The sequence below is a fragment of the Psittacula echo genome, assembly GCF_963264785.1.
Source record: "Psittacula echo genome assembly, chromosome: 2".
In the NCBI taxonomy this organism is placed as follows: Eukaryota; Metazoa; Chordata; class Aves; order Psittaciformes; family Psittacidae; genus Psittacula; species Psittacula echo.
Genome location: NC_137737.1, coordinates 34,747,104 through 34,771,097, shown reverse-complemented (window position 1 = coordinate 34,771,097; position 23,994 = coordinate 34,747,104). Strand labels below are relative to the sequence as shown.

The 23,994-nt window shown below is 38.8% G+C and overlaps 1 protein-coding gene across 1 annotated transcript in view; it reads left to right on the top strand.

Annotated features, from left to right (window-relative positions):
• The window catches only part of LOC308216901 (putative acyl-CoA dehydrogenase 6), a gene marked incomplete at both ends in the record, with an annotated part of 83,889 nt that overhangs the window by 33,228 nt on the left and 26,667 nt on the right, over nt 1–23,994 (top strand). Inside the window, 1 exon segment of the mRNA XM_080609611.1 lies at nt 20,652–20,781. Within this exon segment, the coding sequence (XP_080465737.1) occupies nt 20,652–20,781 (130 nt within the window).

Here is a 23,994-nt window from a genome sequence, read left to right as displayed (position 1 = left end):
AAAGAAGTATTAATAAACTATTTCTATTTTGCCATGAATTTTTAAAGGCAAAACAATTGCATTGCTTGTGGACTATAGTGTTTTTTCTGAGGCCCTTTCCTGATTTGGTTTATGGGTACGGGGGAGGCCTTATTTCTTAGAGGATCAGTGTGCTTTTTCTTTGGCTAGTTGGAGATGCTCATTTGTTAATCAGCAAGGTAAATTTCAGTGAAGCATAAAAAACTCTTTAAGTTTTGCATTCTCACTACTGAACAGATGGGCATTACTGTAAATTTGCAATAAATGTGTCATACTGAAATTTGAAAACTTGCCAGTGTTATTGAAGTGAGGAAGCCTGCTCATGCTTCATAACTCTTGCAGTTTTGCATAAGAATTTCTTAAGCAATCTCAAATTGTCATGACCAACATACACCTGAGTCTCCCTGTTCGTTCAGAAAAGATGTGGAGGTTCAGAGCTCACTCTTAGAAGACTAACAAAGTCAAAATTACGGGGAGGTTTGTGGTTTTATGGTTTGTGTTTAGTTTGGGGATTTTATTTATTTATTTATTACATTTTCTGAAACAATGATGTCCATTGTTTTTCTGCTGATAGCTTGGTTTTCATTGCGACTTTAGTCCAAGGTCTTACATCTTGCTGAGTGGCTGGACGTGACTTGTTAGCAGTGGATTTGCAGGCAAAGAAGCATTGCTGCAGCATGCTGCGCAAATCTTTCCTGGCTAGCTGTTCTCCCATGTGTCTGCAGCTCTGCAGGGCAGCAAAGGTATAGATGGCAGAGCAGAGAGCCTGCTGCCTGAGGAACTGCTCTGCCCCTGTGGGATCTGGTCATGCAGTGGTATGGGGATTAGGCTTTTCTGTCATTTTGATCCAATGGCAGCATGAACCCAACTTCTGCCTGATTAAAACCAGTACATTGGTAACTGCGATGGGAAGATATTAGCAAGACTCTTTTTCTGTGAGTCTGTATTTTCTCCTGTTGTGGTGGCAACATATATTTCTAAACAAATTACCATTTGGAGGGGTGCCCTGCATTTCAGAGACCCTCTCCTGCTGTAAATTGCAATAATGCAGTGTGAGGGTTTGTTCTTCACACTGACATCAAAACTGTGGCTGCTTTTGCACTCGTCTCCCAACCTCCCAGGAGGGGATGAAGGAAGCAGAGCTGTCTCCTGAAATATATAGGAGATGAAGTGTAGCTGTTTTCATGCTGCTTGCAGGAGCTGGAGTCTGAGTGACTTGAGTCTGTAGTAGGGAGGGTGACTGCAGTTTCTGTCACCCTTCATATTTAGAAAAAAGAACAGTAAGATTTCTTTCTTGCAGTAAAATTGGCATTGCATGCATCAGCTGCTCCAAATCCAGAGTAGCAATTGAGGATATTCTTAAGTGAGGTGTCTTTTGTTTGACTGTCTGCAGTTAATACAGTATTTTAATAAACCATCTTTCTGTCAGCAAGAGACGCATCTTTGAAAGCTGTTTGTTTGACTCTTGGAATAACTTTGCTGTGGTGCTGGACTGCTGCTGCTAGTAAAAGACCTCAGTTCAGTAGGTAGCACTGAACTGTGTTCTGCTGTCAGAAGCTTGCAGTTATCCTTTATGTAAATGTAAGCAAAATTTGATCCCTTCTTTATTTTAAGAAGATGTTTTCTTTCTTTTCTTTGCTACAAGGCTGCTTTCTGCATCTCTTTACCACAAATGTTGCAAGAGTCATCATTGTAATTACTATAGAGAGCTCAAAAATGAAGGAATTGACTTTTCCTGTGTTTCATGGAGTTTTCATCTACAACTCTTTGCCCAAACCTGAAATTATCTGCATATTTTACTAACACTGAAGGATGGATTTGGAGTGGGAGCTCTTAGCTAGGCATGTCTTGACCTGAAAGTTTTTGGCAAGCTAATCAGTTCAAGGAAGAAACAAAGAAAGCTCAAAGGACTGATTTATAGGAGCAGTTAAAGAGTTCAGTAGTTGAGCTGGGGAGTGATTAAAGGCATGTGATTACAATGTATGTGTCAGGCATAAACAAGGAAGGAGGAGCTGTTTAGGACCATGAATGAAAAGGAGAAATACAGCCTGAAAAACTACCAGCAGATAAAGTGGTGAGAGTTACCATCAAAAGCTGGAAAACTTACTGCTGGAGGCCTACCAGTTGTACTTAATGGGCAGGAGAAGGTATGCAGCTGGGACTCACTCTTCTGGAACTCCTCATGAGTTTCAGATTTAGTGTCAAGCGGGGGACTGCTTGAGCATGTCATCTGACTCCAGGTTTAATATGGGTAATTAAGTTCCATGTGGTAATCAACTGATCAAATCCAATACATGTGGATAAGTTAGGTAAGTAGGTTTCAGCCTGTGGCCTATGGCTCTCTGAAGGATATATTCAAGATGAATGCAAAAAGTTAAGGAGGACAGCAAACTTCTTGTCAGTAGGCTCAGATATTTGCTGTAAAAAATTATGTCCCTGAAGGTGGGAAAAAGGCCAATAAAACAAAAGAAATAATGAAGATATTGTGTGCATCTGTATGTGCTTTAAAAGACATCAGATTTTAATTTTTATAGAGGAACAGGCAGCACGCTACTTGGCAGGATTTTTATAACAATTTGTTATACTCCTGGATTAAAATCTGTGTCTTGTTTCAAGACTCAGTTTTGCTGTCTTCAGCTTCTGCCTGTTGGCTCATGTATTACCTGCCTTCTCGGTTATCATTGCTTTGATGACAGCAGGGAGACCAAAAGCTACTGTAAATGCATCAAAAAGTAGCATACCAATATAAGTTCATTAACAAATATTTGAAGGGGTAACATCTCTAGCAGATTTCAGGCCAGAGCAGGTAGCATCTTTCAGTTTGGAGTCAGTGTAGAGCGGGTAACCTCTCGCTGTGTGCTGATGCAAAAACGTGTTTGTGCCTGATCCAGACTGAATTTTTACTGTGATGGAGTTGCTTGAGGACTGGCCTAGTGTCAGTGACTGGGAAGTCCTGGCTTCTATGAATCTTCAGTGGTGCAACTATCTATGATGCTATCCAAGTTTTTAGGTGGTGGGTTGGTTTTTTTTTTCCAGATTTATTTATGAAACACTGACTTAATTTAATTTTTTACATTTTTTTTTTTCCATTAAACTCAGGAAATGCTTTAAAGGTTTTACCTTTGAAATAACAATGAAATGACAGTGCAATGAGTGATTTTAGATTAGCTTTTGTAACTTAGTAAGTCAAGATAAAAACAGAGGGGGTCCTGTGGTCAATATTAATATTTACATATGAGGTATATAAGTAGGAATTCAAGAAATTAATATTCTTTAATTTATATACAGACTACTTGTACATGTAATATATCTGTATAATTACTTGGCTTTATTTCTCATGTCCTCAAGTCTTTCTTGTTTAACCATCAGTAAGAGCATCTACCTTTATAGATAAGAAATGGATAGAAATAAGTATGTTCTCTGTGAACAGTGTCACTATGAATAATGAAAAGGGAATCAGTTTGGTATTGTCAATAGGCAGTTTGTCTTCAATATCTTCATAGATTTTTTCAGACAAAGTGTTTATTAAACAATTTCAAACGCATGTTTATAAATTCTCTACATGCAAATGAAAACTCTTCAGTTGCATGTAAATTCTCAGTAGTGAGTTCTCTTGTGAATTTGTAATATTTTTTTCTTCCTTTTCTTAAGTTTTCCTCTGCTTCTCTGTAAGAGAAACCTAGCATCATTGAAAGTAGTGAAAAATGTGAAATCATTTATTATGAAACTAATGGGAAAATAATCTTGGAAAAAGATAACTAGGATGATGTTTTTCCTGTTTTTCTTGTTACTCCTTCTAGACAGCTTGATAAAGCGCTTTGAAGTTAGACAGCATATGTGATGGAAGGACTTTCAAAGTAAATTTTGTGGAACAAACCACAAAATTGGTGTGATTTTGTTTGTATCTTTTGCTATTTCATCATCTAAAAGACCCAAGTGGGTATTAAATAGACAAATATGAAACTTCTTACATAGAGCTTGGATATGGGACAAGAGGTTTTTCATATATATCGTTTCATTTTGCATTATTCAGACAGTCTTCCTGTTGTGGTTAGTGACACTTACTAATGAATGTGTAGCTTGGCTATTAACATTAGAAAAACGGTGGTTTAATGTGAAAGCATATTTTCTTGTCACAAATGTGCTTTGAAAGCTGATGAAAATATTATAAGTTCATGCTTTAAAAAAAAAAGTATCCTTCTAAGAATTAATAGTAGGGACCCAATTTGTTGGGCAGGGTGATAGAGTAACTACTGAAGTGTACTGTAAACTAGTCTTAGTACCAGTTATTTCCTAACTCTCTATTGCATTCAGGCAGTTGTGATTGTATGCCTGAGGGATGGGGAAACAGGTGGAGGCAAATTGTGCTTGGGCTGAAATAAGAGCAGTGCTGCTGACAGCAGTGGTGTGACAGTCACCACTGCACCAGGAGTCTAAAATTCTCCTCCTGCTGACCTCTGCTTGCTGGGGGTGCAGTGGTTCATACTTATGTAGGGATAATCTGTTATCTTCAAACCAATCTTCACAGTGCGATGAGGAAAACAACAGTCCCAGCTGGTAAAAGTCACAGATATGTGTTTGGGGTGGCAGTCTCTGCAGGGCTGCATGCCCTCACCTTGTGGTTAGGTTTGTCCTGTGTCTGCCCATTTCCGTGGAGGCTACTCTTATACCAGAGGAGATTATGGGATGTCAATAAAAAAGCTTAATCTATTGAAACATGCAACTAGATGCCTGGCTGCAAAATTGGAAATGCAGATTATAATTTATTAATTTTTTTTTTAAATTCTTGATTTAACTTCACAAGAAGATCACAGTGTGTCGCTTTGGCTGCTCTGGATAGTGCACATTGACAACTTCTGTCCACCTGAGGGCTAGTTTGCTCTGGAGGCCTCCGTCTTGCATTTTGCCCTGCTGGTATTTGAGGAGAGCTTCTGAGCTTCTTTACCCCATAGTGCACCTGGACTGTATTTCTCCAGGTTCTCCACCTGCCTCTCAAGCAGCTTTCTCTTACTGTTTGCTTTTACCAAGAGGAATCTTCAGTTAGAGCACATACCAAAATGATTATGAGGATTCATATCTCCTTCCACCCCTTGCTTCATTGAATTAGGTTTTAAAATAAAATACTTTTATTCTTAAACTTCCTTAGAATCATAGAATCATAGAATAGTTAGGGTTGGAAAGGACCTTGAGATCATCTAGTTCCAACCCCCCTGCCATGGGCAGGGACACCCCACCTTCTCCTTTGTTTTGTGCGATGGAGAGCATCACTCGTCCCTTCTGTCTGCCTTCCTTCCCTGAAATTACTCCTCTATTATGTGCTTCCCTGAAATTACTCCTCTATTATGTGCTTCCCTGAAATTACTCCTCTATTGTTGTTACTTAATTAATTACACTCTTCCCAGATTCAGGTAGGGTTTTATTTTCTCCTCCTTAGACTTCTTCAAGTCTGTGGCAAAATCCCGTAATTCATGTGTCAAGAGACTTGCTCATTATACCTCTCTTCGGTATCTTGCAGCATCTACTTTTCCATAGAGACCATAAACAATGCAATGTTAAATTGCAGGCAGCGCATCTTTTCCTAAGTTACTTTGTCCTTCCACACCATCCTCTTTTACCAGTTTTATGGATCCTGCTGTCATCATTAAGGGGAAAGAATTTTTTGTCTTTTTACTAAGTAGTAAGGCATTTTAAAAGAAAGTCTGTGGTATAATACCATGACTTTATTGCCTCACTGGCCATTTATTTTAAAGGCACACAAAATGTGTCTGTGCTTACGCAAGATTTGAAAATGAAGGTAGATGGGTGGGTAAATGAGGGATAAGAGGTATGGGTATTCAGTCCCTCTATTTGGTATGATGTTTTCTTAGCGGGAAAGACCTGATAGCATGTACCTTGTATCTCCAAAGTGAGACCTGACTGTCAAGAAGCGGGGACAGCAGTGAGGCAGTGTGGGGAGGTGAGGGGTTTTTGCTCAGCGATGGACAGAGCACAGCACTGTGGCTGTTGTTGACGGCACTTGAGAAACTTGGCTAAAGGTCACATTAGAAAAAAAAAATAGTGACTCAACAGGGAAACATTAGGGATTAAATTCCAATATGATTAGTTTTTATATAACCTTCTAGTCACACATTCTGCATTGCTGGCAGGGCTAAACAGAGAAGTCTCCTGATCCAGCTGTAAAATCTGTATGAATTTGGTTTGTTTCTTTCCATGTTTTCTGTGTCTGTAATCAACAAAACAATCAGATCAGCAATGCCCATTCATCTCACTAAGATATTCCAAAAGCTTCCTGCATGTGGCAAAAGAATCTTTGTGAGCATAAGGAGCAGCACTGGGGGATGCTTGGCTTACACTGTTGAAGACCTTTCAACACGGGAGAAGTTAGGAAGCAGTTTCATCACATGCCAGCATGGGAAACACAAACTACAGGACAGGGTTTGCCTGAAGATCCATCCAAACTCTGGAAAGTTAGCATGAAAGAGACACACTGAGAGATGGAAAACAACTGGAAGAAAAATAAAAACCATATCGAGATGTGTTGTTTGATTTATCCATACTCATCTTCAAATAAGAGTAACCCGTTTCTTACAGTTCTTTATTCCAATATAGTAAAGTTTGGTAGTTTGTTTTCTGTTTTGCTCAAAGTTATTTAGCATTAACACTGTTCTGTCAGCTTTCAGAAAAAAAAAAGGCTGTGCACATCTTCTCGACTTGCAGGGCTGGATTAAACAGGACTCCAGCAGCACTAACCACTCCAACGCAAAATCAGAAGGAAGTCATATCTTGCAATTGAATTGCAATTACATTGCAAGTGGGAGGCATTTTCTAGTTAGCCAGGGTAACCTCAGTCTGCAACAGCATTGCTCCTAAGTACAGTAATTTTTCTAAAGTGGAAGTAGGCTGGGGTTTCTTTTGTGGGTTTTTTTTTTCTCTTCACGGCAATATTTCTGACACATAAGAAAGATCTGTGCAATAGGAAATGTATCTGGTTATTTTGTGTAAACCTCCTTAAAATGCAGAGAATAGTGACTCGGTTTGGTTTGAAAGCATAATTACTAAGGTTTGTGTTTTAGCATGCTGTTTCAGTGAGTTTGTGTTTGGTTAATTTTTCATGCCTTGCTTTAATTAATGACTCAGTTTAGTCCATACTTTATCAGCACTACTCTAAAATTTAGAAAACAGCATTAGCCACAGTCACAATGTGAGAAGGATTTCAAACAAGAAATAGCGCTTCACCAACACTTGGTGTCGTAAATAAAAATTAGAAAATGTGTAGCTCAGTCATTACCGTTACTGTGTTTGCATAAACGTGAGCCACACAAATGAACCATTTTTTTCATTTCCTTCTGGGTTTGGATTTGTGGGGTTTTGGTTTGGGTTTTTTTTTTTGTTTTTTTTTTTTTTTTAGGAAGGAGATACGCATTAATTCACTATCGTCTTGTTTTATGGTCACTCTTGAAATGGTGGGGCTGTAGCCTAGGAGATGCTGTGATCCCTTCCTGGTAGGAAAGCTTATCTTGCCCTTCCCCCCCCCCCCCCCCTTTTTTTTTTAATGAAAAGAGAATTTCAGCTTTATGTTTGAGGAATAGTTAATGTAACTTTTCATTGCTTCTGTATTGCATGGCCTTAAAGTACTGCATGGTCTTCAAACTTACTGCAAATTTTGAGGTCATTCAGTATTCAATGAACAATATTTTTGTTCTTTCCTAAACTATTTTAAATATAGAGTGAGAGTGGAGCATAAATGGATGTCTTTGGTGTGGGCTTCCTCATTCTTCATGGTTCAATGTAATGATGTAGTTGGGAGAAAGGAGGGACAATCACTGCTGCTTTGCTTGCTCTTAATTTAGAGTTGCCAAAATTACTCGATTTGGGGCTATCTAATACTGAGAGATGCTATAATCTGGATTTTCAGTAAGCATAATGAGTTATCAAATAGTTGTAGTCCTTAAAAGGAGAGAAACCTTTATAATAATGCAGTGCTGAAAGGATATGCAGTATTCTCAACATCATGAGGATTGTGAGTTTTAATATGTTTATGTAACTTCATGTGAAGCATTGCAGAAGCTTTAGAATGGGTCACTGATTAAAATCTGTGGCTGTTTATATATTGCTGCTTCTGCATCTAGCTCTGGACTTGGATCATTCTAGCACTGCTGAAAAAGCTGCTTCACAAACTTAAACTGATCTGGCTCTTAGGCAGTTTATAAAGACAGTCTGGAGTTGGTGTGGGACTCATGTCTTCACCAGAGCCATTCCAGGTCAGACATCTGCACATCTGCTGAGCAATGTGTAAAGCCTGCGGAGTCTTGGCTGCAGGTGAACTCCAAAGGTCCACCAGCAGTGGGTTCCTAGAGTGCTTTGTCAGGATGATCCTGCATGCCTAGCTACCTCCCATGTTATGCACTGCTCATAAATAGGCAAACAAGTTCATCTCAGCACCTCTTCAGAGTGTCTTTGAAATTCTGGAAGATTTATCAGCCACCTCTTTAGAGATTAAGAGTAATGAGGAGGCGGTGGAAAATCTCTCTCTCTGAACCGGAATAGTGTCCAGGAGACCATGGGAAAACAGTAGCTACACAGTGAGCCTTCTAAGCATGGTAAAAGGTGCCAGTGGTGATAAAATCCTCATAATTTCCCTTTCTTAGAGCCCTGTGCCACTCAGCAGTGTCTCATGGCCGTGGAAGCCTATTGTGTTACAGCTGGATGGATGGGGGCAAATGAAAATCAGGCAGATATTTTTATGACGATTGGATGCGTTTCTTAAAATAGTACTTTGAATGAGATGGAAAGGAGTGTAAAACGGTCAAAATGTTTTACAGAATGTAGAACTCTGAAAGCACATGCCAGAAAGACTTAATATAGTAACATGATTTTATAATTGCGTGTTCTGTTTCTGGAGGTTCTTATACCTAAGTACCAATAAACTGACTGGGATTGCAGATGTTTCAGTCATTTAGAAGCAGTACACAGAACACTATAATAAACCCCTGGTATCTGATGGGTGTTTGCCAAGCCTATCATGTTTTTAAAATTGTTTGCAATTAGGTGGATCTAATACATGGTGCAATGGAATGTGCATGGTACAAGACCAACTTAAAAAAAGTAGTAAAGCTCTGGCAAGTGCTTTTTTCTTCATGAAAAGCAATCTTTCCCTGCCCCATCCCACCATCTTCCCTTTATTTGTACATGCGTGGGAGAGATGGGGGAAACATGAAGGAGGTGGAAGGTGGAGAGGACTCCAACATCGCTGGCATTTTCCTTTTGATTTTAAGGGAAGGTATGTTGTTGGCTAAATTATTGAGCCATGAAGATAACAACTCAGGTATTTGGCAATACTTCCAAGATTATTTTTCAAATATCTCCTGGAATAATTTATTAATTTCTGGGAAGATGAATTTTTTTCACCCCTCCATAGACATTGTTTTGCTGCTTTTATTTTCAATTATGAATATTTACATCTCAGTTTCAGTGCCATCCCTTGAGTATGAATACATATAATACAATGTACATGCTGATTTGATGTTTTCCCTTTCAGAATCACTGAGCATATGAAATAGCAAATTTGCAAAGGAATTAAATTTCATGTGACCACATATTCGAGGTATTGTTTTCCTGAAGAATACATTTATTGCTATGTAAATCTAGTGTGATATTTGAAGAACAAGAATTTGAGATATAATCTGTTGTATAGCTACTTACAAAAAAGCAAATGATTGAGCTGCATAGCCTGTCTCTGCCTGGTATTCTTGGAGCTCCTGAGTGGTAGCTGAATGCACGAATGTCCTTGCTTGGGTTCCTGAATGGTCTGTGAGCAGGAGGGATAGTATTCATGATTGGAAGAGGTCTGACTTTCGCTGCAAGTGTTCATACAGTCAGTAGTGCAAATGCACTTTTACTGTAGTCTTTAACTTGCTATGACTAAAACTATTTTCTATTTCTGTTGTAAAACATTACAGTTAAACTGCACAGTAAAAGAGTAATTGTATTACTAGGTGCATAAAAACATAGGGTCATATAATTTGGGTAGGACTGGGAGTCGGGGAAGGTGAAAGGATTTTCTGGAGGGGTTTGTGGGTTTTTTGTTTTCTTAACTCATCTCAGTCTTCTACAGATACCTTTAACCATGTCATTGTTCCCTTTTGCCCTTGATTATTCTCTGTGCATGTTACAGACCACATTGTGTCTGCCAGATTAGGCAGTAGATTAGGCAGTTTGATGTGGTTTTTAGGAGTAAACTGTATTAAAATTTTATCTGCTCTGTGCTGTCATTGCCCTTTGGAATAACTTGCTGTTCATGGTTTTGAGTGCTGATTTGTTACTGACTTCAGAAAACAGATATAAATACAAAGGAACATATAATCCTGATCAGTGATAATTTCTTGGAGCATATCATAAGGATGATGGAATGGTCATAGAAATAATATAATATTTTGAGTAGAAGGTTTTTTTGAAAAAAACACTCTTGAATGAGGCATTTGGTTTCTGATATGCTTCACTCTAAACTGAAAATTCATTTCTGTGTGGCTAATACAATATGTAAAGCACATTCTCCAGTTTCAATATAAATAAAAATAGTGATGCAGCGTACTTCAGGTCAGAAATTCAGATGAGAATCCTGCTCTTGTGGTAGCTCTTTTACAAATAGAGAGGGATAATGTGTTTTATAATACACTGGCTGACAAATCTTAAAAGCAAGGATGCAAGCAGAATCATAGGCAAAAATGAGAACTACACCAGATATTTTCAGCTCTCGAACAGTGCTTAAAACATTGTTCACACTTCTTAAACCAAATAGAAATTGTCAATGAAATGTTTTTTCCATTAAAATTATCAAGAATAGAGCAAACATAGGAACTTGTCAGTTCTAATGAAATACCTATTTTATTGGAGAAAAAGGGGAAATACATTAGTTTGACACTGTGAAAAATCTTCGGTTTTCATTTAGAAAGGATTTTTTTTTTTTATAGTTAAATTTCCATTGTCTTTTGGAAAAAAACAAAACCAAGCTAACAAAATAATACAATTTCATATTATAAAAATACTCCAATTTCTGCCTTTTCATATGACTTCTGTTCCCAGTCTGTGATCAGACTCATGACCTTTCCTCAAAAACTGAAAATTTGGGTTTTCTCTTAAACAGCTAACCACGCAATAGATTGCTCAGAAATAGAGATGCTCTTTTATTGTTTTGTTTTGCTAACTCAGCAGCAGTTTCGAAAATAAACAGATTTCACAAACAGTCACAAAATACAGAAGATGCTCTCCTTTGGTCTCTGCTGTACTCTGCATCTGAAACATCTGGAGATGCTCCAGCAGCACAACAGGCTGTCCCATGGGGTGAGGGCTTGGGAGTTGCTGGGGATGAGGAGCTGTGGAACTGGCGGTCCCAGCCCTGCCCACACTGATGGCTGCATCAGCTGTGCCAGCTGAGGAGGGTTTTACCTGTTAATATTTATAAACAAGGAAATTACTAATGACAGAAGGGTGTTCTTCTGGCTGCAGCATTAGTTGATAGATGTCTCTTTAACAATTTGTTTGCTGTGACTGTGGTAAGAATATGTTGATCTGCAATGTGGCATGGCCTGTTGTTTTCAGTATCTGGCTCAGCTTCTCAAGGAATTAAGGAGTCAGCCACTGGAAAATCATTTGGTCCTGTAAGCCTCTGCTGATCAGAAACTCCTGTGGAAGCCTCCTGCGATGTGCTTCTGTTCTGAGTTTGGTGCTACTGAACTAAAACCCCTGTGCTAGGCAAGCTAACTCCAGAGCTTGTCCAAAGTTCATTTAATTACTCACTGCATGCATTCTGAAATCCTCTTTTTCTGGAATGTATTCAAAACCAGCATTTCACAAGTTTCTCCCCCCATGCTTGCAATTTCAGTTCTCAGTTTATAACTCCATTTGGAGACTGCAAGTTTTGGAACTTATGATCTAGTAAAATTTATGTCTTAGGATGTGACATCTTAGCTAAGTGGCTGAAGTTTTCCATGCCAGACAAATTTGGATTTCCAACAAGCTATTTATCACTTGGACTGGAATAAAAGATAGGGAAGAAAGTTAAACACAGCTTTCAGCTGATAAATACTCAGCCTTTGTATTAAATCTTACCATAGAAATTTTAGTAAGTAGCAAATGTAATAAATCTGTTTAATCCCTGAATCACATAGCATTGCTTTTCAGTTTATTTATTTATGTGGAATTCAGAGGAGTCCGAATGAGCTCTGGATCTTTTGAATATTAACTCTATCCTGATGCGTGTAAGAAATGGAAGTAATCAGTCTGCATTTTGCTCCTAGGGTTTGCTACAAAACCAAGTACAATTTCCTCTGATTTCAGATCTTGACCCCTTTTCAGCCAGCTTTAAAAAAATCCTTGCAAATGTATTTTCTTTTATTCAGTCCTGTTATTCGTCTTATCTCTGTGTTGTGTTTAAACTGGAGAAAGTTCTTCAGGCTCTCTCTGTTACCTATTGACAGTGTACTTCCATTTTCTTTCCATCTTCACCTATGAATGTCTCTACGTTATTGTAGATTCCTTATAATATTCACAGTTCAGATCCTCTTGGAGTAAAATTTGCTGTGATGCAGAGTAGTGTGAATTTTTTTTAGTAGTTTGTAGTAGTTCACATGAAAGGAAGAATCCTGAATAGGAGCACCAGCAGCACATAAAGATGATGTACCTGCTTCATTCATGTACAGGTGTGAGATTGTTTTGTTACCTATTCAAATGAATATTTGAATAGAATTTGAAAGAAGCTAGATGAGCAGCTGTGAATTTGTTTTCTTGGAAGGAAGAGCATATTTTACAAGAACACGTGACAGATGATGCCTCATTGAGCCTGAAGGCAGATTTCAGTGCCTCTGAGGGCTGATTCACAGTGTTGTTAGTAGGACTGCAGTGGACATGCAGTGTGTTGAAGAACATTGATGCAGCGTTGGCCTGTTCATCAGAAGGGTGGCAGCCTTCTAGCTGCAGAGAAGCAGTATTCCCTACTGGATAAGCCTGACTCGGAGAAATAAAACTGAGCATCGACAGGCAAAGCTTAAATCAGGTGAACATGAAACAGGTTGTAGAAATTAATGTGTTCAATATACTGAAAGAGGATGGCAGTTGTTGCTGATTGACTGACCTCAAGCAGTGGAGCAGTTGTGGAAGTGATATCCTTCAAACCTAGACTATCTACAGTTTATGAGCTTGCCCAAAGAGAAATCCCACGAGAAGAAGCATGATTTTGCTGCTGAAGCTCAGGGGGTGTGATATTCAGCTTATACGCAGTTCATACACTTGTTGACTACATCTTTCCATGTGGTTTTTTTGTTGTTTTCTTTATGCTGTGACATTTAGATGGACTGGCATTTTCAAACATACAGTTATTGAGATCTGTACTTTTTAACCTTAAAAAAATATTGTAGGATGATTTAACTAGGCTTTTGTGGAATTGATGCTGGGTTAGAGCTGAGGTGTGGAAATAATCTCAGGTTAAAAGCAAGTAGATGACTAAGGAATTGCATGATTTTTCTCTGAGTTGGAGCTGGTGCAATAGCTGGTGCTTGGAAATATGTGCAGTCTTTGTTTTTCTTTCTCCCTTTTTTTGGCGACTGCATCTTTTAACACTGTTAATGTTTCTTGTGTTGCCATGTAGATATTTTTTTATATTGTAATGTGCATCTTAGCTTTTCCTTCCCTGTAATATTGTTTGAATACAGTTTTGGGGGGTTGTGTTATTTTTTCTGAAGAGGTTCTGATATCCCTCTGAGTTTGAGGATTTGTGCAGATGTAATTGCTGACTCAGATGGCACTTGGTGACACTGCATAACCATTTAGAAAATAAAGGAAAGCTTCCACATTTGAAAGTGAAGGTTTTGGAAATCAGAGTAACAAGTACAGCTCTTGTCAATTAGGGATTTAGAATATACTGCTCTCACTTTCTAAATGGTGTCCTATACAGCTTTGAACCCTATTTAAATGCATCCATGCTGCCCCCAGCTGCAGCCAGGTCTGTGTGGTGCATTTATCTTCTCAGTAGCAGGCACTAATGAATCCCTGCTTGGTATTTTGAGCTGGTTTTATAGGGGGTTTTTGCCCTTACACTATGGGAGAAGTTTCTCCTGTATTTTCCTCTGTCTTAATCTAAAATGATGCTATACAAATCCAATCACCTTACTCATCTCAGTAAATTTCATTTCTGACGTGGCAACCGTGATGACTTCTGTAGTGATGAGTATGGCACAAACACGCAATTTGCACACTATTTGCTTGGGGATTTTACTTGTGCTGCTAATTATGCATGTTTGAAAAGGAATGGGCAGCCAATCCACATTTTTCCTTTTCCAAAGAATACTGGATCACTAGAGTGAGACTACAAGCCAAACTTTGGTTAGCAGAGGAGGTCTTTATCTGCCTTGAAATTTTTGATGAACTAGTGAGTATCTGTGAGGGATCAAGTACTGTTTGTGGTTTCAGTCTTTCTAGGATCAACAAAACAAATTCGTAAAGCACTAGTTTTTCCTAGTTTGGGACAAACTTGCAGTCAAACTGAGGGAGTTTGATCTGTCTGACTGAGGTAATCGGTTAAAGCAAACTTTGCATCTGGTACAAAAGGATTATTTGTTTAGGTTTGTGGGAGTTTTGGTTGGTTGTTTTCTTGTTTTGTTCTGTTAGGTTTTTTCCCCCATTGTACCCAGCAAGAAGTAAACCACTAAGAAGGCAGGAGGTGTTTTCTGAGCTTGATCAGCCTCAACTTTTCAGAATGGGTTTGTGGAAAATTGCACACTGTGGAGAGTACACCTTCGGTAATACTTTTAATTCCTTTTATGTAAAGAAGAGGAAGGAATCATGGTCAGATTTCTGTATTGTCATACCTGATGCTACCTGATGACATTTGCAGTTCTGTAACTTTTGGGCTCTTTGTAGTCCTCTGGAGTTGAAATTGTTGAGCTACATTTATGGCAGGTGAGTAAGGTTTGAACACTTAAATTTTGCTTCTGTTGATTTTAAAATTGTAGGCTGTGATGAAAACTGGCAATTAGCTCTGTCATACTAGTGTTATCCTAGGGTCAGATGTAGGAATCTCTCAGACCTATCTTCAGAAATGGGAGGTGATTCATGTTTTATTTGTCTTTCTAATCACTAGAAATAAAAGCACAAGTTTGGTTTTTTTCTTGCGCTGAGTTAGATTCCAATAGTAGAAATAATACTGCGCGATTTCCTTTGGTGTAGACACGCTTTATGTGAACTTTGGCCATGTAAACAAACAAGATAAATTATAAAAGTACTTAAGAATGGCACAGTTGCAGGTTGGGCAGAGAAGTGACACAGAGCATCCCTGCAGACGAGGATGTGGGGGTGTTGGTTGACAAGAAATTGAATATGATCCAGGTTCAGTGTGCGCTCGCAGCCCAGAAACCAACTGTGTCCTGGGCTGCATCAAGAGGAGCGTGACCAGCAGGTCAAAGGAGGTGATGCTGCTCTTGTGAGACCCCAGCTGGAGTACTGAGTGCAGTTCTGGTTTCCTTAACGTAAAAAAGACATGGAGCTGTTGGAGCAAGTCCAGAGGAGGGCCACGAGGATGATCAGGGGACTGGAGCACCTCCCGTATGAAGATAGGCTGAGAAAGTTGGGGCTGTTCAGCCTGGAGAAGAGAAGGCTGCGTGGAGACCTCATAGCAACCTTCCAGTATCTGAAGGGGGCCTACAAGGATGCTGGGGAGGGACTCTTCATCGTGGACTGTAGTGGTAGGACAAGGGGTAAGGAGTTTAAACTTAAACGGGGGAAGTTCAGGTTGGATATAAGGAGGAAGTTCTCTATTGTTAGGGTGGTGAGGCACTGGAATGGGTTGCCCAGGGAAATTGTGAATGCTCCATCCTTGGCGGTGTTCAAGGCCAGGTTGGACAGAGCCTTGTGTGACATGGTTTAGTGTGAGGTGTCCCTGCCCATGGCAGGGTGGTTGAAACTAGATGATCTTAAGCTCCTTTCCAACCATGACCATTTTGTGATTCTATGAATGAGTTACTGATACAGCTGTATGGTGTTTTCACCATTCTTTTTTCCAGGCTCACTCACACTCTTAAAACACTCTGAAGACACGCTGTTCGACCTTGCTTCAGCTCACTTAGACACTTTTCACCACAGTTGTTGTCATTCCCACTGACAGGTACTAAATGAGTCTCAGAGACAAATTCCAAAGAGAAATTTCTAAACTCTTACAAGGCTTGGACTAGAGACTTTGAGCCTGTCTCATAATTGAACAGGAAAGTTGTAGCTGAACAAGTGACAAGAAATGTGTTGTTCTTTGCAAAAATGAAATTATTATGTGAAAGACCTCAGTTTCTCCTTCGGCTTTTAAAGTCCTTTTTCATAGACATTCTTTGCCTTTGTTTTGCCAACTGATCTTCTCAGTAGTGTTTCTGTTTTGACGTGTTACAGATCAGACAGTCATGATCTTTTATTTGTTTTTTTGTGCATCATATTTGCTGTCTGCCTGTATTCGAATGTAAAAGTCCTGATACCTTAAATTATCAGATTTTGTAGAATGTATATCTGCATCTTTTATAAATGATGGTTTTTTAAGCTTGCTGTTTTCTCTTGGATTCCCACTCCACTGGCAGCATCACAAACTTAATATGTAGAAATAAGCTGGTCTGTATAAAATAAGAAGCTTTTGGGGGGTGTTTGTAGAATTGTGTTGGTGGTGATTAGTAGAAAAGCACAGAGCCAATTTAAAAGAAAAATAGGTTAATATGTGGTGTGGTGAGTTTGCCATGGCCAACAGCCAGACACCCATGCAGCTGCTCACTCCCCCTGCTCAACAGAACAGGGGAGAAAATACGATGGCAAGGCTCAGCCCTTGACATAATTCAGGGAGACTGCTCACCAGTTACTGTCATGGGCAAAGCAGACTTGGCTTGGGGAAAATTAATTCAATTTGCTGCCAATTAAAATAGTTTTGTGTAGTGAGAAGCATTCACAAATTAAAACGTTCCCCCCCATCCTCTTCTTCTTCTTAGGCTCAGCTTCAGTCCTTCATTCCTGAGTCATCTATCTCCTTCCCCATCCTGACAGCTCAGGATAAGGCATTGCAGTCAGTCCATAGTACTTCCTCTCTGCTTCTCCTTTTCCCTCACACTTTTCCCTTACTCCACCGTGGATCCTGTCCATGGTCTGCAGTGCAAAATCTTTTGTTTATTTACATGTTCATGTATTCTTGCTTTGGGTTTTATAATTTAATTTCTTTGTAGAAGAACAATGAGATATTGTACTAAGCCATTTAACAGATGAAAATTATGCTACTGTCATCAAAACTGTAACAATTTGAATATAGCAGAGTTGCCCTTTTCTATCTGTTTTGAATTATAAAATCGTTAGTGCATTAGATTTTCTGCGTAGTTTTGATTTGCTTCATTCTCTTTAATAAGAAATGTTAATATGTCTTGCAAATTAAAAATGAAGATGTAGCCAAGCAATTCTCTAAAGGTCACTTGTTAAATGAAATATTTACCCTAGAAATGTTTTTCACATGAATATTTAGAATCATAGAATAGTTAGGGTTGGAAAAAGGACCTTAAGATCATCTACTTCCAAACCCCCCTGCCATGGGGTGGGACACCTCACACTAAAGCTCTTACATATAGCTTGTAGTTCTTAAAAAAAACAACAACCAATCAAATCTGAAAGTTGATTTGGTTCCTTTCATTATGGGTATTTCACCAAAAATTATATTCCGCGTGGTGTTTGCTTTTCTGAATGAAAATTAAATTGACCTATTAGCAGTACATCATTGTACAGATACTCCCAGGAGGTGGTGTTTGTTGATGAGACTGGCAAACATGAGCCTCCTACCACCAGCTTATTCCCTTCTTGCAAATGAGTTAAATGAAAGAGGAAGTCTTATTCCAAATAAAAATTAAACAGTCAATCAGTAAAACATTCACTGTCATCACTGCAGCAGGTGGAAGTAAGAATGGTGGGGAGGGGTTGTCTCAGTTTAAGAGCTGAGTCCAGTAGCACACAGGGTGATGTGCTTGGACCAGCCCCAGAATAGCTGTCTGGAGTGCCAGCAGCAGGGCTATGAAAGCCAGGCTGCCACCATGTGCTAGGGAAAAAAGAAAGTTGCAGTGGTGTTCAGAGCCAAGCACTTCCTGCTACTGCTTTGTGTGACTGCTGGCAGCATGTCTCGGTGCGGAGATCCAGTTCTTTAAAGATATCAGACACAACTGTCTTTAGCCATGGCATTGGTTACCCAAATTACTTGGGGATATAGCTGCACAGACTGCACTGACAAGTGAATCTCTGTCTCAGTCAAGTTGTTTGGGTTCAAAAGAGGTGTTCCCGGTAACCTTGTGTCAAAGCACTCACACTTCTCCATGAAACATTTTCTCCTTGGCTCCTGGAAGAGAACTGATGAAAGGTCATGTATTGTCTGATTAATGTTTTTACCACTTGCTTCTGCCCTTCCTGCTGGTCTGCATCTGTGATTGTCTCTCGCATTATCTATCCCCAGATTATAAAAATCTTTGGGGGATGCATCATCTCTTTGCCTGGCAGGGCTTCCCTCCTCTACACATTCTCAGCTCCTGAGGCTTCTTTCTTGTCATATCCTCTCTTTGGTAGGAAATTCCTTCAGTGTCATCGCTTTGAGAGCTGGCCTTTTGAAGCACTTTGTTCTCAAAATGTACAGCTTAGTGCCTAACCTCAAATGAAAGCCAGACAAGTCTGCGACATTGTTATATATAATGAATTGTGATACGAACAAAGTATGTATGTAAGCCATACACTTGCATAAAATGGTCAGTTTGTGCATAGCATTCCTCCTGTGAAATTGCTCTGAGTAAATCAAGAAACAAATGTTTTGATTTGTGTAATTAAGTGAAACACAGGAGTATAACTGCTTGGTAGACAAAACTAAAGACAAAATTATTAATAACTGTAGTTTGCCAATAAAATGATTGACTGTTTAAAAACAAAATTAAAAGCAAAATGGAAAGCATTTTGTGTGACACCAGAACTGAGGTTATCTATTATAACTCTGCTATAGATTCGTATAAAACAAGCAAAAACTCTTTCAGACCATGCATCTTTAAATAGACTTGCCTTTGCATGCACATACAATTTTTACTGTTCCTCAGAGCGTCTATTTATCGATGAGGACTCTGTAAAGGCAAGAGAATTGGATTAGATATTATGCTAAACACATTCCCATGTTACTGTTGTTTCACTGTACTGCTTAAGCTCCCAGAAAGAATTTTAATTTTGTGTATATTTTTAAGAAACATTCTTTATTTTCCGATAAAAGTTTGGAAAAATAGCTTTTTTTTTTTTAAATTCTGATGATCCAGACTATTGAGGATGACTTTAGGAGAACTCTAATTTGAGAATTGAACTTCACACTTACCCTTTTCCATTTGTGTTTTTCTTTCTGTCTACAGAAAAAGGATGCACAAAGATAGTTTCTGTGGGTTTAGGAAGCAGATGATAACACACAAAGCCCTGTATTTAAGTGCACTGTGGTGTTTTGATCTTTAATTAATGGTAGTTTTTGAAAACTTCAAAGTGGGTCAGTAGAGGGCTGAGCTCAGACAGTGTCGTCAGCAAGTGAAAATGGAGAGGGTCGTCCATCTGCCCTTTATTGTGTGTGTGAGGGATGGGGGATGGTATCTATTTATTTGAAATTTTCTTAGTTGGTCTCCAAATGGGAGAGGGAGAAAAATTTCCAAAACAAAAAAGAAGGAAAATGTTATCTAATCGCAGCTTCTCAGTCAACTAATGACGTCAAGCAGTAACCTCTTTCTCACCATATTTCCTTTAGACTATAAACTATTTAATACAGATAGAAATTACCTCATCCATCATAGTAATGTAGCCCTTTTTCACTACATAGTGGGTTTAACAGGGCTGGGCATGGGAAGGAGGTGAAGAATAATATCCTTTTTAATTGAATTTGCAGATTGGAATGTGGGGAGGAGAAATGGCCCATTCTGGCTCCCAGCCAGCATCCCAGGTTGTCAGCCTCCTGCTGATGAAAAATGCTTTAATGACTGCACCAACCAGGTGCCAGGATACAAAATACACGTGTTCACTATTGTACTTGTGTCTATTGTGGATTTTGAGCTATGGCAGTAAATTAATGTAGGGACGTGACTTGCACACGGTCTTGCTCTGTGCTGACTAGACTGCAATGTGTGAGCAAGATGAGCTCCTTTTGAGTGCACTGGGGGAGAGAGTAGGTGTCAAGCATTATCATGGAGAAATAAAACCACTTCTTAGCTTGTGGTGATTTCTTCACATGACCTTGCTGTTAGAATAATTTTGCCTTCTATTGTAGTTTTCAGCAGCACATCACTTTTTCCTGCTGTTTCCAGTCAAAATAATGATGCTACTTAGGATATTCGGAGGTGACCTGATGTGCACAGAGGTAATTAGATTGGATGTAATTTTAAATTCAGGTTTTATAGAGAACAGCATGGCACTGGTTTTCTGAAAGGAAAGCTGATAATTGTCAAATATTTAAAATTTAGCAATGAAATTGCAGTTGGCAAGTCCTTGCAGTAGCAGTATTTTCAATATTTTATTTTATCCTTGTTTCTTATGCCAGTCTAGAACATGAGTGTCATAGGTTTGGGTTTGTTTCTCCTCAGAATATGAAGGCATGGGCTTGGACTTCTCCTATAGCATTGCAGTAGCAGAAGAGCTGGGATATATCCATTGTGGACATATTCCTATGGCTATTGGAGTGCAAGCTGGCATGGCTACTCCTGCTCTTACAGGGTAATTTTCAGAAGCTTAGTTCAGCCTAAAACCCAAGTTGTCATGTGTTTTGGCCTAAAACCCAATCTATATAAAAGTAGGAAAAAAACCCATAACTATGAAGAGTTACTGTCTAGCTGCTGTTCAGTAATGCTTGAGAAAAGAACCTACTGTCTACATCTTCTGTTTGGTTTAGGGGAGAAAATAATGCTTTTGGGTTGTTTTTATTTTTTTAATGTTAGAATATTACATATTACAACATAGACCTTATTTAATAGTAGATGATATGTTTACACAACAGAACCTTGGTGCCAGAGACAATAAACAATTTTAATTCCAGAATCCCCTATTCATGTTTGTGTTCTTTCTTAGCCAGAGATCCCACTGCAGTCATACTAAGAATGTACTTAGTTATAATGATTAGGTTCAGTCTAATTCTATTTTAGAATTTACTTGCTGTTTTCCAGCTTTACAAGGTGCTCCTTACTGACTCTGTCTTTTCAGAAGTAATGGTCAATGTTGGTGTGAGTCCTAAACCATATGTATCATGCTTCTTAAATACGCCCATTCCAGGCAATTACTCATTTTGCTTTTTCTCATCTGCTAGTGTCAGTGTTCCCCTTTCATCACTTGCTTTCATTCAGGCTCCTGCACTTCCTGAATCTGTTTTATTGGGGTTTTTTCCTCCCTCAATAAAAGTGGAAGTTACCAATTTCTTCTTCATGTAGTAGTTTCACAAACATTCTGCATCAAAACAGCAGTTTGCAGAACGAGAGGGAGGCGACAGGTTAGTGCAGCAGTTTGCCCCTGGTATATGGATACACAGAAAATTCTGGAAGGCAGGGGTGGGGATTAAATTCAAATAATGATGGTGAAGTCAGGAATTTCTCTGCACAAAACATATACATGAGGGAAATTTTTGCACAGAAGAGCATTTTAGGGCTGGGTTGTTTGTTGGTGGTTCTATCCACTGTATGGTCTGGAACTTACACTCTGTTCCCTTGATATCCATTTGTCCTGCTGGGGTCTTTGGAGGTCTCAGCCATGGGAAATCTTTCCAAAAAGTTTCTTCTCCTTTGTGTAATACACCAAAAACTTGCTGAAAGCATGGAGTTCGGTATGTCTGTTTCAACAGTAGCTTAGTTACAGGTCAACTGGGAATAAAAGTAGCATTTTAAAAGACTTCAGAGAACAGTACTTTGTCCCTATGATAGCCTTTTATTCCCAGGAGTTTAAAAAAAATCTGTGGGCAAAGGAAAACAGGATTTTTTTTCCATTACATTTTTTTTTTGGCCTTCTATTACTCTGTTTTGCTGTAGTAAAGTAATGAAACTGTGTACATCTGTGCTAGTAAAATCCTAAAGGGGATGTTCTTGGAAAGTAAATATGAAAAAGTTTTCAACATGATGACATCTGTAATTGAATTTGCATCTGTATTAATGAACTTTTCCTTCACCGTTATGTCAGTTCCACTGATTACTTATACAGTGCAGTTTACCACTCTTAAGATGTAAAAATTAAACTTGGTAATGAAAAGAGAAAAGCTGCAGGAAATTTTGCATGGCTGCAGCTTTCCTTCATGTCATATAGTGAGAGGGCTAACTACTTGTCCTGGGTCATGGGTTCAAATTGCATTCACAACCTGGATGGCTTCTTTAAAGGTATCTGTGTGCTGTGGTGATCCTAAACAAGTTCAAAGAGATAATCCAAATTTCACAATTTAACTATACATTGTTACACATGATGCATCATGCATGATGCACAAAGTAAACAGTAATATGGAAACCAACCATCATCTCCTAAAACAACTTCAAAAAAGAAGTCTGGAGCTTGTTGTTGGCTTTTCTAACTTTGGGCTTTATTTTTCATCAAGCATGTATCAGTGTACCTGCAAACCAACTCAGTGGATGTGATACATCATGAAGTATCACTTGCCACTATAAGTTAGAGATGTTCCCTTAGTTGGATATATAGGCAGCACAGTAGTTTGAACAGATGGATACACATATGCAGATGTACACAACTTTTAGAATTTTAATACTTTGGAGAAATAAAGTCTTAAAAGATCAAGAGTCAGGGTGCCTTCTGATGCTGTTTCTGCAACTTCCTTCTCGCTTCAGTGACAAGCTATTGCAAGGCTTAGTTTGTGAAGGTCTTAGAGATACTCACTTAAATGGGAAGTAGACTATAGTAACTGTTTTAATTATATAAATAATACATTTTGAAAATGTTACCTGTGTCTGTTTGCCGCTTCACTGAACCTGCCCCTTTTTAGTTCATCCATTATGATTATCTTTTTTTTTTTTTTTTTACAATCTTCAGAAAGTTATATCCGTGATCATATTGAGAAGAAACCCTGCAGATTTTGATTTAGAAGCATTTCTATTGTGCAGACAAATAGAGAAGAAAATAGTTTTGTTTCACTGAAGATGCCCAGACTGCTCCATTTCCCCTTCCCTCTTCCCCTCCCCGATTCCTCTAAGTAAAGCAATAGCACTTTCTAAACTAAATGAAAAATGTTTTGTCAGCAGTGATCTGACCTTTGATGTACCTGGTTCTGAACATAACTCTTTTTCAGATCTTTCAAATGCATTCAGATATAACATTTGCTTTCATGCTTGCAAGCGGAGTGGAGAAAGCAGCTCTCAGCTAAGGCAGTGAATGAGATACGTTTTGCTGGGCACATAAATAAACCTACAAGGTGACACATAGTGATACCAGCTCAGTGTAGTGCTCCTTTATCTCGGCAGTAGGCAGTAAACTTTTCTTTTTTTCTCCTGTTATTTATAGGAAATAAATAATAATGATGATTCTATAGTGGTAAGAGAGTGCTTTTCTATTCTATCAGCTGACTCATCACTGGTTCTTTCTCCTCTCTAACAGCAGCATAACTGAGAGTATATATCAAAAAATTTAGTTTTACTGTCTCTTTTCCTGTTTGCTGTAAATGAGAGAAGCTGCAGTTGACAATCAGGTTTGAAAAGGAGGATCATCCACTTGATCAACTGGGAAAAGGGTGAAAATAGAGCATCATTCCAGAGCGAGCAGCTTTCCCACTAGCATAGCGTAAGGGAGGCTTGGTTTTCTGCTTCTTCAATAAACAGATACACCGATCTGTCTCATTCTCACATTTAGTGCTTAATTTGTGTAGTGCATGTAAGGTAGGCCAGAGCAGAGACTGTTATAGGTGCAGCTTTCAACATATCACTTAGCATTACTGCCATGATGGCTGGT